The sequence below is a fragment of the Tursiops truncatus genome, chromosome 11, assembly GCF_011762595.2.
Source record: "Tursiops truncatus isolate mTurTru1 chromosome 11, mTurTru1.mat.Y, whole genome shotgun sequence".
Taxonomy (NCBI): domain Eukaryota; kingdom Metazoa; phylum Chordata; class Mammalia; order Artiodactyla; family Delphinidae; genus Tursiops; species Tursiops truncatus.
Window position 1 is genome coordinate 4807977 of NC_047044.1, and position 16982 is coordinate 4824958.

General features: G+C 62.9%; 1 protein-coding gene across 10 annotated transcripts in view; it reads right to left on the reverse strand.

The window, feature by feature from the left end:
- Positions 1 to 16982, reverse strand: part of PRR5 (proline rich 5) — a 53833-nt gene that overhangs the window by 17501 nt on the left and 19350 nt on the right. For 4 of the 10 annotated variants that reach the window (XM_073788082.1, XM_073788084.1, XM_033865866.2 and 1 more), the window contains exons 1-2: positions 10495 to 10904; positions 679 to 759 (exon numbers count right to left, since the gene is read on the reverse strand). In XM_073788082.1, coding sequence (XP_073644183.1) covers positions 679 to 759; positions 10495 to 10631 — 218 coding nt within the window. In that variant the 5' untranslated portion in view covers positions 10632 to 10904. Of the gene's footprint in view, positions 1 to 678; positions 760 to 10494; positions 10910 to 16982 lie in introns of those variants that run through there. The other 6 variants (XM_033865868.2, XM_073788085.1, XM_073788089.1 and 3 more) reach the window with 6 other exon arrangements.

A 16982-nucleotide genomic window follows, 5' to 3' on the forward strand; every position in this document is an offset into this window, starting at 1 on the left:
GGGTCCTTCCTCTTTTTTTTTTTTTTTAACTTTATTTATTTTTGGCTGCATTGGGTCTTCGTTGCTGCGCGCAGGCTTTCTCTAGTTGTGGCGAGTGGGAGCTACTCTTTGATGCGGTGCACGGGCTTCTCATTGCGGTGGCTTCTCTTGTTGAGAAGCACGGGCTCTAGGTGCGTGGGCTTCAGTAGTCGTGGCTCACGGACTCAGCAGTTGTGGCTCGTGGGCTCTAGAGCGCAGGCTCAGTAGTTGTGGCGCACGGCCTTAGTTGCTCCGTGGCACGTGGGATCTTCCCCGGGCCAGGGCTCGAACCCGTGTCCCCTGCGTTGGCAGGCGGATTCTTAACCACTGTGCCACCAGTGAAGTTCCAGTCCTTCCTCTTTTAACAGAACAAATACGCTTTGTGATGCTTAACACCAGCGGGGCATGTGGGCGTTATCTTGAGCCACTGTCCCAGTCCCTCCCTGTTTCCCCTGAAAAGGAGTCTTCAGGAGGGTGGGGGTGAAGGCCACAGGACAGGGCCTGGGGTCAAGGTCCACGTGGTGGTCACCGCCCACCTGGGCTCCAAAGGCAGAACCTGAGGCTGGTGGACCCACGGGGTGGGGGGGGCAGGCCTCCCACCTGGCACAGCCCTCCCACCACTTACAGACCCAGGCCTGGATGGGACAAACGACCACTCACCGGACGCCCTCGTTGAGGCTGAAAAGCTCCTGGTCGGGCAGCCCCTTGCGCTGGAAGACGGCAATCACCCCGTTGTGGATGCTGCGTGGGGGACGGAAGAAGAGCGCTGCTGTCCAGAGGCCCTAAGACTCCTCCCCTCCTTCCCTCTCCCACTGAGCCCCTCCTGCTCTCCTCGAGGAACAGAAGGGGCCCGGTCAGAAGCAGGGCGCCAGTCCTTTCGCTTCGAAGGCAGGCCTGGAGCACAGGGACTGGCCGCCCCATCGGACCCCATCCGCCCCAGAGCCTCAATTCCCATCTTGAGTGCCAGATCCTGGGCTCCCAGCCCCAGCCTCCCTGGAGCCCCAGGCCTGCCACCGGTCACCTCTCCAGGCTGTCACTGGGTTACCTTCCACACACTCTGCCTCCAGGCTGGAAACTAGGGGACACCCTCTGATGGTCTCTCGCACCCCCAAACATAACCAAGTCCAACTGGCTTTCTCACCCTGTGCTTCCAGGTGCCTGTGAGCCAGCGCCTGCCTCACTGAACTGGGTACCTGTGTTATCTGCACCTGGCCCCACTGGGGAAGCTGCCCTCACCACAGGACCTTTGCACATGTCCTTTCTTCTGCTTGGTCCCCACCCTCACCCCCCACGCCTGTCTACGTGGATCCTTCCTTCAGGTCACAAGAGGTCACAGCGTTTACAGCACTTGTCAGTGTGCACCTACATGTTTATCTGGGACTCGTCTGACTGATTGGTTCCCACGGCCATCTATAAACCTCGGCGCACAGGGCCCTGTGCCGTCTATGACTGTGTGCTCTCACCTGGCTCAAAGGAGCAGCCTGGTAGTTATCTGGTGAAATGCACCCTGACTCTCCCTGGCCCTCCAGGTCCTACAGACCCTGAAGCCCCAACAATCTCTACCCGCTAGATCTCTGCTGCACGCTTCTCTCTCCCCCATGCTCGCCTGGCCTCTGATCGCACAGGCACCTCCTCATGCACTCAGTGCCCCCTGCCCTGGGCCCTGCAGGTACAGCCCAAGGCCTGAATGTGGCATTCAAGGCTCGTCTGGAATGGCCCCTCCCCGCATTCTCGGGCACCCAATGCTCACAGAGTACTGGAGCCGCCAGGGGAGCCACAGCTCAGGGTCTCTGTACCCACTGCCCTTCCTACCTGGGGCGGGGGGGCTTTATGCTATCTACTAGGCAAGGAGCTATTCATACTGGAGCCCTGGCTCAGAGGCCACTGCCTCCAGAAGCCCTCCTGACCGCCTCCCTTCCCCGTGCAGACGTAGGTCCCGGCACTCTGCCGATTTACTTTCATGTTAGCCCTCACCACCGGCCATAAGCTCCCAAGGGGGAGAACCAGGTCTGGGGGGCTCCACCGCCCTCCACTCAGGACTGGGTTGCTGCTCTAAACTCACCACTGCAGACGAGCTGTGTGATTCTTGATGGACAGGGACAGCTGGACACGTGCTGCCGTTCACATCATGGAGTAGGTGGGGGCCCCCAAGCTCCTGCTGCCCCTGTCTGCTCTCACCAGCTCCACCCTTCCCAGCAATGTGGACTGGCTGCCCACTTTGCAGATGAGGAAACTGAGGCTCAGAGGGACCAAGCTCTGGGAGGCCACAGAGCTCACCCAACCGCTGCCCCCTCTCCCCACGGAGCCAGGTGTGGGCAGGGCTTCCAGTTCCGCACCCTGGAAGGGGCAGGGCAGGGGCAGGGCCCCGCACCCCAGGTGGCTGAAGGCAGCTCTGAGCAGTGCAGGGACGCGCCCCAGGGGTCCACAGCTGGTCCCGACCAGGCCAGGCCAGAGGCCTTGTCACCTGACCCGACGACGCCTGACTACCCAGGCACCTGGTGTTGAAATGTTGCTTATTCGCATGTCCAGGCACACATGCCCTCTAACTTCTGTTTCCCGCCTGTGAAATGGAGGCCGCGAATGTGCCCGCCCCCAGGTTGCTGTCAGGACGAAAGCCCGGCCGGCGCCGAGCCTTGGTGTGGTCACGGCCGGGGCTGTGCTCGGCTCTGTCAGAAGTGCCTGGTGAGGGCTTCCCTGGTGGCGCAGTGGTTGAGAGTCCGCCTGCCGATGCAGGGGACGCGGGTTCGTGCCCCGGTCCGGGAAGATCCCACATGCCGCGAAGCGGCTGGGCCCGTGAGCCATGGCCGCTGAGCCTGCGCGTCCGGAGCCTGTGCTCCGCAACGGGAGAGGCCCGCGTACCACAAAAAAAAAAAAAAAAAAAAAAGTGCCTGGTGGGCTCCGGCGAACAGCTACAGTAAGGCTGTTCCCCATTTACAGTCTGACGGGAAGTCTAATGGCTGCCACCCTGAAATCCTAACAGATGCGGACTCGTGCCCAGCCTGGGGGCTGCTGGGGGCAGAGGTCAGACCCTCCCAAACCTGCAGGAGCCTGGGAGCTGGCAAATGGGGCGTCCTGAGCATGGCCCCGGGGGCCCGGCCCCTCCTGAGGCTCAGAGGGGCCTTGCCAAGTCCTCCCTGGGGACCAGGTCTCCACCAGGCCGAGGGGACAGCGTGGGGGACCCTCGTCAGCCTCCCAGGCCTGGCCCTGCTCTTCTCACCAGCCTTTCCAAGTCCCTCCTCCCTCCTCCTCCAGTAAGCCTTCCGGAGGGAGCGCAGCCCACTCTGGTCCCCGGCCCGGAGGCACCTTAACCCACAGTTTTGGATGGGAAGACGGGCTCTTTGGACAAGTCTTTCCCCGAGGCCCTCAGGGGCCCATCGCCATCTGTGTCACTTGAACCGCCCACCCCTGGGTCTGAGCAGTGCTGGCCTCCTCCTGCCTCAGGGCCATCATCCTTGCTGTTCCCGCTCCCTGAGGCTCACTGTGACGTCAGGTCCCTCCCTGCTCACACCTGTGTGCAGACAGCATTTGATCCCAGCTCCTTCGCGGGGAGGGGAGGTCTATTTGGTTTACCACTTAGGCCTGGCTCCCCCCAGCCCGGGTCTCGCACCACCCTACGTGTATCTGAGCAGCGCCCCGGCCAGCCCTAGGGTCACCCTTGAGTTCTCCTATCCACACCCCCACCCAGCCCGGCCTCCACCCTGGTGGACCCTGCCCCTGCCTTTCCCACCTCCAGCCCCGAGGCTCGTTCAGGTGCGGGCCTGGGGTTGAATCCCAGCTCTGGGCTTCCCTGCTGCCCGCCTCTGGAGACTGGACCGTGAGTGCCTCAGCTTCCCCCTCCATACAATGGGACTCAATCGCAGCCCTTGTGGGGTTCCGTGTGCCACGGCATCATCAGCAGTGGCTGTGGGGGGGCAGGATATGTGCCCCCGGAAGCATCCCACGGCCCAGCCATCTGCCCCGGGGTTCCTCCATCTCCTTCTAACCACACCATGAGGTGGGGACTGTGACAGCCCAGGCTGCAGAAGGAAACACTGAGGCTCAGAGAAGCCAGCGGACGGCCCAGAGTCACACAGCTCGATGCCCGGCAGGGCCAGAAGGGAGCCCGGGGCCCACCGTCCTCCTGCCCCCCACAGCTGCTCAACCTGGGCTTGGTGGACAGGCAAGGCCCCGCTCCTTCCCGTTTCTCTGCAGCCTTCTTTCCAAAGTCCAAGTTGGGTCAATAACAAAGCCCTGCTGTGAGCCGTGGGAGAGAGAGGAGGAGGGGTGGGGAGAGGAGAGGCCCTCATGTGACGTATCCCCCCAGACAGAAGTGAAACTCCGGCCCGGGGCCTCCCATACCGAGGCCCAGCCGGGGGCACTGGGAGCAGCCCCCTGGAAACGGCAGGCGCTCCGGGGCACTTCTGGGTGAGGGCCGAGCAGCAGCTGACCCATCACCTCCTCTCTCCGGGCCTGTCGCTCTGCCCATGTAGGGAGACAGGAGGGCAGTGACAAGTCTCAGCATCTGTCACCTGAGCACGGGCTGAGGGGAGATGCCAGAACCCTTAGTGGGGACCCACGGCATGCAGGACGGTGCCAAGGCCTGCTGCCACCAGGGGGGCCGGGGGCCCTGTGGTCAGGCTTGGGGGGGAAGGGCTGATGGTGAGGCCTCTGGGGGGACCCGCCTGTAGCAGCCCCGGCTCAGCTGGGGCCGGTGTGGTGCTGCGAGCCGGTGGGACCCCAGCGGGGCGGGTCCCTGGCCCACCGTCACCGGTCTCAGTGTTGCCCACCTGCCCACACAGGAAGGTCCGGCAGAGAGTGCGTGGGGGACCCCGAAGCCTGGCCTCTGGGGGGACAGACAACACACCTCCGGGAACCCTCGGAGAGGCGGAGAGGCCTGGAGGTGGAGCTCTGCCCTTTCTCAGGCCCCACCCTGCTCTGGCGCTGCCTCTGGAGCCTCAGAAATCAGAGAGGGGGGCAGGCCTCCGCCAGGTGCCCGCCTCACCCTCTCACTTGGTGTCCCCAGAAGGGCGACCCGGACCCCGAGAGGGGTTAGCGCTTCCTCGAGCCCCTCCCCCTGCTGTCGAGGCCTGGCTCTTTCTCAGGAGCTGGCCTGTGGGCGCGGGTGGGCGAGGGTGGGCGGAGGCGCTGGGCTCCACCGGTGTGCCCGCCTGGGCTCCCGCCCCGGACAGCCCAGGCTCTAGTCCCCCCTCTGCCCTGTCCATCCAAGGGTGATCAACCCTTGGGTCGATAAAAAGCCCTGCTGTGAGCCGCCGGAGAGAGGGGAGGTGGGGTGGGCAGAGGAGAGGCCCTCATGTGACGTATCCCCCCAGACAGAAGTGCAACTCGGGCCCGGGGCCTCCAACATCCTCATCATTATCCCAGGGGCCCAAGGCCAGCCCTGAGAGAGGAAGCCCTGCTTCGCTCTGCCCCGGTCGCCCCGGGGGAAGCACCCACAGGCCTCCTCTTCACGCCCAGTGAAGGCACAGGGGAGGCAGGCAACTCGGAACCCAATCCGACCCCCTCCGGGCCTCAAGGTGACCCTCTGGCAGATGCGGGTACTGAGGGCACCACTCTCAGGCCTGCGGGCCGTTCCCACGCTCACCCTGCTTTCAGTGCCCTGGCCCTGGCTTACACGGCCCCCAGTTCCCAGCCCTGCTCCTCCCTGGGCTCCAGGCAAGAACTCAGAGCTTTTCTCCAGAGCCCCACCTGCCCAGGGAGGCAGACGCCTGACTGCGCTGACCCCCCGTCCCGACAGGCTGCAGGGGGACAGCAGGGTGCCCACGCCGCCCCCATGGCTGCCTGGCCGCACAGTCCCACCCGTCCAGCTGGAGGGCAGGTTCTGGACGCTGGGCTGGGGGCCGATGGCCCTGAGCCCCGACTGCTGGGGGAAGTGAGGGCCCAGGGCGCAGGGCGGGGAGGGAGGGAAGCCCAGCACACGAGTGTCCTCTGGCTGCTGTAACCAAGGCCCCCACACAGCGGCTGCAAGGCAGCCAAAGGCTGGCTTTTGACAGCTCTGCAGCCGGAAGCTGTGTCAGTGTCACAGGGCTGGAATCAAGGTGCGGCTCCTTCACGCTCCGGGCGAGAGTCTGCTTCCCGGCCTCTCCCAGCTCGGTCAGGACTCCTCCCTCCATCCTTACAGCCAGCAGTGCGGTGTCCTCAGCCTCTCGGTTCCCATCCTCGCGTCTCCTTCTTGAACTCTGACCCCTGGGCCTCCCTCCCATTAGCACCCTTGTGGTGACACTGGGTCCACCTGGACCATCTCCCCATCTGAGGGTCATTTACTTAATTACATCTGACAAGTCCCTCTTGCCGTGTAAGGGAACGTATTCACAGATTCCCAGACATCTTCGAGGGCCGTGACTCTGCTGGCCACTCCCAGACCGCCTCAGAGCGGCAGGGGGCTCAGGACCCAGGCCCGACTCAGAGCAAGTTGTCCGTGAGGGTTGGCCGGGAAGCCAAGCACCGGCCCCCCACTGGCCTCCACCCCCCAACTCCCAACCAACCGGTCACCCTGAGGGCTTCAGCCAACCTCCTCCGGCCCCTGAGACCCCATGAGGCGGTGGCAGAAGCTCTGGACTTAGACCTGGGCAGTGCCCACACCTCTGGACCTCAGTATCCCCATCTGCAAGATGGGGGCAACAAGTCCCACCTTGAAGGCCGTTGCAGGGATGAAAGCAGCTTCTCCACGCCTGGGGTTGGGACAGGGCCCGGCACAGGTCAGGGTTGGTGGGCACCGCCGTCCAGGGGATAGAGCAATCACAGGCCCGGTGCAGGACGCCCTGTGGGCTTTGGCCAGCAGTGGCCCCGTCCAGGACCAGGGACGAGCAGATGAGGAGGGAGGGCTGCACCTCGGGCTCTCACCACCAACCCCCGCCTCGCCCGGCCCCAGCAGACACCAACTCACACGTGTCCCTGGGCAGCGGCTTCAGGTCAGGCCAGGGTTCAGACTCAACGTGAGCAGGGGCTCTTGGCCAAGTCCCTCTCCTTCTCTGGCCTCAGTTTCTCTATCTGGATGCTAAGGACCATCAGCCCAGCCTCGGAGGTGGTCCCGTGGGAACGAGAGGGCGCGCGCTCCACCTGCGCAGGGCCTCTGCTCTCACAGCCAGAAGGCGGGTGGGCGCCAGGCTCACCAAGCCCCAGGCATTCGGGCAGATCCAGGCCTGGCAAGGAGTAGGGCTCCATAATGGTGTACACCCTCTGGCCCAAACGCGGATACATGGGACTCCTGCCCGCCCCCCAGCGGGCCCCTCAGCTCAGTGACCTTCGTGCAGCTGGGGGCCTTGCACACGCGTGGGGTGCACACCCGGCGAGGAGCTAACTGGGGCCAACACAGGGACAGACAGGGACACAACATGCCATGCCCGGGCCCTTCGGGAGGGAGGGGATCAGGGGCTCCAGGTGGGAGTGACAGGTTAGCCTTCTAAGCCAGCCCTGTGCCCTCCCCTGCAGTGCCCTGGGCCGGGCACAGGGGGCAAACCCGCCCCGTAAAGCAGCAGCAGGGGCTTAGGAAACAGCTTCTGACGGTTCTGTTCTAGTTTCCGGTTTGTGAGTGTGGCCCAGCCGGCCGGCAGCCCGGCACCCAGCACTCAGACCTGCCCTGCGCACGTGCGGAAGGGAGCCCGGGCCCCCTCTGTGTGTGGTCAGCACCCGCGGTCCCCCTGCTAATCCACCCCTCAGCGCTCAACACCACTCTCCGGACCAGAGCCGGAGAGTGAATGAATGAACGAATGAGCGAGTGGCTAGGTGAGTGCACGGATTCCACTATCACGGGAGCAAGCTATGTATTTTGCCCCATGTCCAGATGAGGAAACAGAGGCACAAGGAATTTAGGGGATGGACCCAGGGTCCACTGTAGTGGGTTGAACAGTGTCCCCTAGAAATTCATGTCCACCTGCTACCCCAGAGCTTACGTGGAAACAGGGTCTTTGCAGATGTAATTAGTTAAGAATCTTGAGACCAAGTCATCCTGGATTTGGGGTGGCCGCTACATTAGGGGGCCCAATGACTTTCTAAGAGAAAGGAGAGGGAGGTTTGGACACAGAGAAGGTGGCCAGATGAAGAGAGAATCGGAGAACGGGGTGATGCAGCCACAGGCCAAGGAGCCACTGGGAGCTGGAAGAGGCAGGAAGGAGCCTTCCCCGGAACCTCCAGAGGGAGCGAGGCCCTGGCGACACCCTGATGTGGGGCTTCCGGCCTCCAGCGCTGTGAGAGAACGAACCTCTGTGGTTTTAAGCTACAAGTTTGTGACAATTTGTTACGGTTGCCCCGGGAAGCTAACGTGGTCACGTGGAAAAAGGGGGTTCATCTTGGACTCAAAATAAGGAGTCTACAACCTAGCAAGGCAGGACCTGTACTGTCCCGCCCCCCAAGGCTGTGTCCTGGGGGGCCCCGGCAGGGAGGACTGCCAGGATTGGGGCTGGGCAGCTAGGCAGCGACCAGAAGAGGCCCCGACCTCCCCGTGGTACCTGCGGAACGCTGGCGGGGAAGGCACTGCCCCTCCCTGGCTCAGGGCCCCCTCTGCCCAGGGAGAGCGGTGGCTCCGCTCTGCGGCGTCCACACGGGCAGGCTTCCTGGTCCTCTCTGCGTCCCCCTCTGCACCTCTATATGGGGCGTGGTAGTCATAACTCCCTCCCTGGGCTACGAAGGGCACCAAGGGCCGTGAAGGGGCCCGGCACGCAGGAGTGCCGCATGGCAAGCGGGGCTCGTGGGTCCAAGGGCTGGGCGGCTCGGGGCCTTAGAGACGCCGGCTGTGGGCCGGGCCGCTGCCCTGCAGTCTGCCCGGCCGAGGCACAGGATGGCACTGAAGTTTGAAAGTTCCTTTAAGTGAGAAGCAGCGGGGGGGACCCAGGCGGCCTCTCCCTACAGGCACCTCCCTGAGCTCCAGAAGACTCCGAGCCTACCCCAGGGTGCCCCCACCTCTGCCTGGAGAACCCCTCAGCAGGAGAAAGCTGCTGGTGGTGAAAGCTCAGGGACCAGCAGACGCCTGAGGGCCCCCCCAAACCCTGTCCCTACAGGCCCTCCCTGACACGAGTTTGTCCCCAGCACGAGTTGGAGCTTGAAATATAAGTTACGGAGGCCCTACCACGTGCCAGGCACGTGCTGAGGACTTCAATACAGATCTTCACATTTAATCCCCACAATGGCCCATTTTACAGAAAAGGAAATTAAGAACCAGGGAGGCTAAACAGCTTGCTCAAGCACACGCAGCAGGGAAGAGGCAGAGCTGGGATTTGAACTAAGTCTGTTTGGCTCCTTGCGCTAAACCACGGCAGAGAAACGAGGAGGGAGACCGCTTCTCTCCGCAATTCTGCGAGAGGAGGAAACGCCTCTGAAGGCAATGTGCAGTCACTGAGCTGATGATATTACCCAGCGAGAGTCCTTCCTTCTCTGTCCCCACACCGGTCCTGTAAGAAGGAATGTGTACGCCCGCTGACCGATAGGGAAACTGAGGCAGGCTCGTCCCAGCACTCAAGCAATTCGCAACTTGGCAGGGGGCAGAAGACAAGCACGCGACTGGACGACGGCGTCCTGCCTAGTGCACAGAGGAGGGTCTCGGGCTGGAAGCCCTGTGCCCACCATGACGCTCATGAAACGACTGATGGACAGAATAAATGAGTGTCCACACTGACAGCTGGTTTTCCGATGGCCAAGACCACAGACGGTGGAGCATCTGGCAGGGTTTCACTGCCGGGTGTGTGCGGTGACGGGGGCACAGCCCCCTGGATAGCCTGCCCTACTCTCTTCTCCTGCCCTCCCATTTTCCCTTTGGTGGAAATATCTATTGTTGAAAAGGGCTCATGAGCAAACACGGTGGGGAATCCCACTAAATAAATCGTCTCTTTTCCGGAGATCCCAGCCTTGCTCTTCAAACCAAGTGGGAGGGAGTGGTGGGACTTCCCACGCCCCTGCTTGTCTGGGAAGGGCCCGCGGGGGGAAGGTCGTCTAAAGAATGCCGGGCAGCTGCTGCACCCCTGCTGACAGCTGGGAGGGCAGGGGGCCGCTCAAGGGAAAGCCACCCGCCCACTGCCGACCAAAGGGACCTAAACGCAGAACAGGAAGCGCAGCGGCAACCCACCGACTGCGCCCGCGAGGTTTATCTGCGAAATGGGATAAATACTTCCTGCTCTATTTACCTCCCAGGTTGCCATGAGCACTGGAGCGAAGACGTGGGAAGACCCCGGGGGGAGGGCAGGGGAGGCTGGCTCTCGGGATCCAGGCCCACCCCACCACCCACCAGCTGGGCGCGTTGGGACCAGCCCCGGGTCTGCGGTCTCGTCCCTCCGTTCTAGAAACACGTTGCACTAAACTTCCCTTCCCGTCCGCACAACTCCGGCGGAGCAAGTTCTCTACAAACTGTAAAGTGCCGCGCTGCCCCCCAGCACAGTTCCTCGCTGGGGGCCGGCCCTCGCCCGCGGACCTGCTCCAGGGCTCCCCCTTCCCTGGCTCTGGCACCCGGGGCCAGCGGCCCGCGGGCCGGCCGGGAGGGCGCGGCCTTACCTGTTCCAGGTGGCGTTGGCGCAGGCCCGGCGCTGCTGCGTGCCCCGCTCGTCCGCGGCGGCGGCGGCCGGCTCTCTCTTGCCCAGGTCACTGAGGCTGGGCGAACTCATGAACTTCAACCTGCGGAGAGTCCTCATGGTGACCCCGGCGACAGGCTCCGCGCCCACGCGCGCCCGGCACCTCGCCCTGCGCCACGCCGCGCCGCGGGCCCCGGCCGTTGCGGCGCCCTCTACGAGGAGACTTGGGCAAAAGCAGGAAGCCGAGCGGCCCTCCAGGGTCCCGCCCCGGCCCCACGCCTCCGCCCCGGGCCCCGCGCCGGCCGCCCCGCCAGGTTAATCATTGCTCGGAGCGGCCGCAACGTGGAGCTCCCAGAGCGCTGCCAGTAGCGCGGACTCGGCGCTAAACGGGCCCGGGGGCGGGGTTCAGGGCTGGAGGCGGGGTTCAGGGCTGGAGGCGGAGCATGGTAGGCCCCGGGGGCGGAGCAGGAGAGGGGCGGAGCCGAGGCGGGGCCTCAAGAAAGAGGGCGTGCGCAGAGGCGGGACCAAGCTGGGCGGGGCCACGAGCTGGGGGCGGGGCCACGAGCTGGGGGCGGGGCCGGGGCCTCCGCGGCCTCGGCCGCCGCATCCCACTCGCCCCGCCCCTCCCCCAGGCAACCCGAGTCCGCCCTCCTGGGGTCGCACTCTGGCCCCCTCTGTCCTTCCAAGGGCCACCAGTGCCCACAGGAAATCAACACGGACGACCGCACAATCCAACCCCAAGCACCCACCCAGCGCCGGCTCCTGCGGCCACACCCACACGGTGCTCAGCTTCGCGCCCGCTCCCAGACCCCTAGTGCAGTGGTTATCTTTCCCCTTCTTGCCATCCCTCCCCACAAAGGCTGTGCCCACACAGATCCCTCAGGACCCCGCCACGTGGACACAGACTCCTCCGTGGTTATCATGAAGACTGGGTCGAGGTCTTCAGCCCATTTTCCAGTCGAGGAAACTGAAGCTCAGAGGGTGAAAGAACGTGCCCAACGTCATGCAATCGACCAATGGCAAGGCTGGGCCTAACTCAGGCCTCCTGAGCACACGGCAGGGGACTCCTCCAGCTTCCGGGGTCCCCGTGGGGCTCCCTCCCCCCTACCCCCTCCATCAGACAGAGCAAGACAGTGTTGCCGCCCTCCCCTACTTCCTTCATTTCTTTCCTGAAGCAATGCCTGTGTCACCAGAGCACGGGCCTCATGTCTTCCTATAAATGCTTCCTGCGTGAATCAGAGGGGGAGAGGAGGGGCCAATCCTAGAACCTCAGCATGGGACGTGTGCTCAGAGGCCCCCCAACCATGCTGTACAGAAGAGGGAACGGAGGCCCAGAGGCCACTGGGTTCCCGGGGTCCTCTATGCCAGGGTGTGTGCGTGAGATGCTCCTCCCCAAGGGCAGAATCAAAGCACCTGCCCCCCGGGCCTCGTGGGGCTTGCTAATTCAGTCTGACACGGCATAGGTCGACGTTATCGTCCCCACTCAGAGACAGGGATCTGCTCCTCGGTGTGGAGGAGGTGGTGCAGGGGGCCTGCCTCAGGCCCCCCGGCTGGGGCTCTTTCTGATGAATGCCCCAGGCAGGGTGGGTTGCCAAGGCCAGGCCGAGCAGCCAATGAGCCTGTTTTGTGGCTCCAGGAACCAGGAGAACCTCATATAAGGTGTATGAGACCCTGGTGAGGAGACGTCCAGTGAAATCAACCAGCATTTTCCGAGCACCTACTGCGTGCCAGACATTACCATCATCCTAGGGGGGCAGAGTCATGCCCGGCAAACCCCCTGACCCTGAGCTCCAAATCGAGGGAACAGAGACCTTTGACTCCCCCAGAACCCATAATCCCCAAGGCCGAGACCTGCGTGACCCGGTGTGAGTGACAGACCAGGAAGGACTGAACTCTCAGTGAAGCCCCTGGTGGTTTCTCGCCCTTTTAGAAACTTCTGTGGACCCCGTCTACTCCTTCCACTTCCACTGTCACCTTCCCAGGCCAGGACAACAGACACTCCCTGACCTCTCTCCCCGGGGCCACACAGGTCACCGGACAAGCCCATCCTCTGGGTGGTGGCTGGAGTGCACACTCACACGCCCCTGTGCTTAGAGCTCCTGCGTGTTCCCACTGCCCCGAGAATCAGGTCCAGAGCCTGGAGTCCAGAGCCAGAGCTTGGAGGGCCTTCCCTGCCTCTCCTGGCTCCCCCTTCTGACCGCCTTCACCCTGGGTTAGGCTCAAGGGTTGCCCTCTGGTCATCTGGTGAGTTTTCCATGCGATGCCATAAGCCAGGAGGGCTGGGACTGTACTAACTGGTTCACCACTACATTCCTGAGCCCAGCATGCAGTAGACACACAGTAAATATTTGGTCAAATGGACGGATAAGCATCTGTCTCACAGGCAGGAAGGGATTCAATGCTTTGTAAAAGGTACCACACTGGACAGAGATAGAACCACTGTAACTGCCTCTGGTGCAAATGCAGCAGAGAACCCCCGGGACTGGCTCAGACCCCGGGTGGACGGGATGAAGGATGGTTTCCCGAACTGGAGGCAGACTCGCGGGGGAGGGGCTGGCTGCGTTTGCTTGGCACCCTCGGGCGCGAAACACTCAACCACCGGGAGGCCCTTGCTGGCCGGAGCGGCCAGCTGAGTGCGGAGGGAGGCTGGACTGCTCTGGATGGGGAATCGAGGGAAAAATGGAGGTGCGTGGTAAGGGCAGCCCACGGTGGGAGGGCAGGAGAAGACAAGAAGAGGAGGGGCTGGGAGAAGAGGCCAGCAAGAAATGCCAGAGGTGGGGACGGCTGAGGGATTTAAAAGCCATGCACACCCAGTGTTAAGGAATCAGCTTTAGCTGCCCCCTGAAGCCCGCCGCAGACTTCTGTAAGATCCGTCTGCACCCAACAGCCCAGTACTGGGGGTGTAGTGGAGACCCAGGCAAAGGTGCCGCCGCCCTGTGTTTGGGCTGGCGACAGGCAGGGAGGGGCACGGGGCGGGGAGGGGGGCTGGACAGCCAGGGGAGCAGCCAGCCCCCAGGGCCAGAATCTGAGGCCGAGGCCAGGAGGAGACAAACCCTCCCACCCCCCAAAGCAGGGGGCAACTGGGTGGCCGATGGCCAAGTCCAGCCCTTAAACGTGTTCCGCACAGCCGGCAGTGCGGGGAAAGAAAACAAAAAACCCCAACTGCATGCAGCCAAGGTTTTACAATGGAGAGGCTGACATAGAAACCCTGATTTCTGGCTTCCTGGGAAGCATCAGATGACCAGGCCTCCGGGGCCTGAGGCCCCACGTGACCGCTCTGGCTGAGCTGCTGCCCCGCAGGCAGGCACGGGCCCTCCGCTCACTTACAGAGCCTTCCAGGCCAGATGAGGGGTTGGGGATTGAGCAACCGTACGGGGGGAGGGGGGATGCTGCGCTGGGCCCATGTGTGTCTGGCACTCAGGGATGGGAAATGCCCTCCATTCAAGGGAATGGGAGACGGGGGTACCCATCATGCACCCCCAAAGCTGCCAGAGTAACCCTGCCCCGAGAACCGTGCCAGGCCTGACAGCATCAACCATGTCCTCTCCTTCAGGATCCAAACTTCATTCCAACCCCTCCCCGACCAGTGGGGTGTCGGGAGCTGGTACAGGACCCTGGTCACTAAGCGGGACCGCCCCCCGCAGGGCTCTTCCTTCTGCTGGGAGAGGGAGCCCTCGGTTGGGGGGCCAGAACTGGGGTCCACTGGCCCTGCCACCAAGTCAAATGACCTCTAGGGCCTCGGTCTGCCCATCTGTAAGATGCATGGGGTTGAGGGTTGAGGGACAGGGGAAATGAGACCCCATAAAGCCTTTCAGAGGCCACGTGCTCCCCGTAGATGTGGCAGGAGATGGTGACCTAGGTGTCTTTGGTCCCTGAGGTATGACTGTGCTGAGGAGCTGGCCAGAGGTTTTGTCTTCACGGGCACCACTCTAGGACTGGCAGTGACCTTTAGGATGGGCTCAAGGCACTGGGACTTTGCATCAGGAAGTCCCCTGGGGCTGGGACAAAACCCCAGTCAGGACCTTTGGGAGTGGGACCTGGGATTTCTCAGGAGCACCTCGGGGACTCTTGCGTGATTCCGTGGGGTCTGCAAACCCCTGAGCCTGGCTCAGCCCCTCACGTCACGGATGGACGGCCTGACGCCTGGGGACAGGACTGCCGTAAGTCCGTGCAGCTCTGGAACCCAGGCCTTCAGACCTCTAGGCCACCGGGGTGAGGACACGAGCGGGGAAGAGACAGCCGCCAGCTCTGTCACCTTCTTGTCCCTCTCTCGGGTGCTGACTTCAGCCGGCCGCTCCCTGCCCGCCCCAGGCCTGCCCACTCTGAGGGGCACGTGCGCCCCCTGGTGGCGAAGGCTGGTGCTCCCCACAGCTGCCTGGGAAAGTCCCTCCTGCTGGTTGGGGACCCCCAGGGCCTGGACACCCAGGCAAGGGCTTGGCAATATGCCGGGCGCAGGGAGCCATGCGGGGAGTGCTCGGCCCATCCCTCCCTTCTCTGGGATGGACAGGGATGGGGACACACCTGCCCCACGATGGGCCGAGGTGGGACGAGACCATTCACGTAGTCGTGGGGTGCACGCCAAGGGCTTGCTTACTGCCGACTGTGACGGTCGCACTGCAGAAGGAGCTTCCTGAGTCAGGGCTAAGCCCACGTCACCCTCGGTGACTCCAGCCTGGTCATCTCCGAACGCTTTGCAACGCGCCGGTTCCGTCCCAAGGCTGCACGGCCGGTCCTCCTCCAAGGCTGGATGGGCGTCGGCCCACCAGAAGCAACATGTGTGGCATTTCGTGACTGGGGGGACTTATAGATGCTCCCCGTGCCAAGCCTGGGTTGGGGGCACCAACACCAAAGGTGGGTGGGTCCTACCCTCACGGTGCTCCGGAGGAAAAGTCCCTTCCAGTGGCTTCAGAGCCAGTGCCAACCGTTATCACCCCGATTTCACAGATGGGGACAGTGAAGCTGAGTGGGGTTAAGCTACCTGCTCGAGCTGTCAGCTAGAAAGTGCGGGAGTGGGGACACTGTGCTGCTGGGGGACGAAGCCCACCTCCCCAGTGCTTTAATAAACGCTGAGAACCTACTACATGCCTGGCGCTGTTCTCGGTGTCGGGAATACAGCAGGGGACAGGAAAGACAGGGTCTCTGCCGTCATGGGGTGAGCTCGCCGTCCCATCCTAGCTCTGTCATCCGACACCTCCTGACATGTTCATGGTCCCCTCAAGTATTCTCTCTACCAGCTGAGCCCCGACTCCCACCCCACGGCCACCAGGACCCCTCCTGGAGCCCCTTCCCCACACTAGTGGTCTCTGTCCTCTGCTCTCAGAACACTCCCCTTTCCTTTCACTCTGGATCCCACTCCTGGGGTGGGTCAGGGGGCTCGGATCAGCAGAGGTCCCTGTTCTTAGATCCCACAGGGCATCCACAGGAGACTCTCCAAGCCTCAGTTTCCCATCTGTAAACGAGGTCTCAAACAATCAGTCCTCAAGGCCCCTCCCGGGCGGGTGTTGTGTAACCCTGATTCTGGTCTATAAATAGGTGCCCCGTGGCGCAGTGAGGGGAGTAGAGCACAGCAGAGATGCCAGGCTCCACGGCCCCCCGAACCGGGTCTGCTCCCTGCTCGGCCACCTCCCCTGCAAGCTCCTTAGCCCCCTGAGCCTTGGACTCCTCTGCAGAATGTCCCTCCTAGGGTGAGCGGCACCCGCCCTTCAATTTCCATAGCAGTTCCACCGGGAGGGAGCTGCTCTCATCAACCCAGTTTACAGGTGAGCCAGGGGCGCCCCTGGAAAAAGCGATGGGTCCAAGGTCACGCGGCCTGGCCAGGGATTCAAACCAGCTGGCTTCGGCGTCTGGACGTTTGCTCAGTGACCTCCTACACTAATGAGGATGTCTGCCTGGGACCCAGCGCGGAGCAGGCCCCGAGAAAGCAGCAGCCACTACTTCCTTCCTTTCAGCGATGTCACGAGAAGAGGCAACACTGACGCAGGGGGGCCACCACCACCCAGGTGCCTCCTGTTCGGAAAAGGACCCCACCTGCCCCGTCCAGCTCTGCACCATCAACTTGAAGACAGGAGAAGCAATCTGCCCGCTGGGCTGAGTCCTGGGGTACCCAGACTGCTCACCCGTTGTCGTTGCCCCCAAAAGACACGCTGGAGTCCTAACCCCGGGTGCCTGTGAACTCATTTGGGTGTAGGTCTTTGCAGCTGTGCTCAAGCTGAGATAAGATCATACCGGAGTCGGGTGGGCCCTGCAGCCAGTGACTGTTGTCCTTATGAGAAGGCCACCTGAAGACACAGAGATCCAGGCACAGAGGGAAGACAGCGACGTGGTGGCAGCTACCAGCAGAGGCTGGAAGAGACGAGGAGCGACCCTTGACCTGCTGACACCTTGATGTCAGACTTCCAGCCTCCAGAACTGTGAGAAAATCAACTTCTGTTTTAAGTCACCCAGTTTGTGGCGACTGGTGAAAGCAGTCCT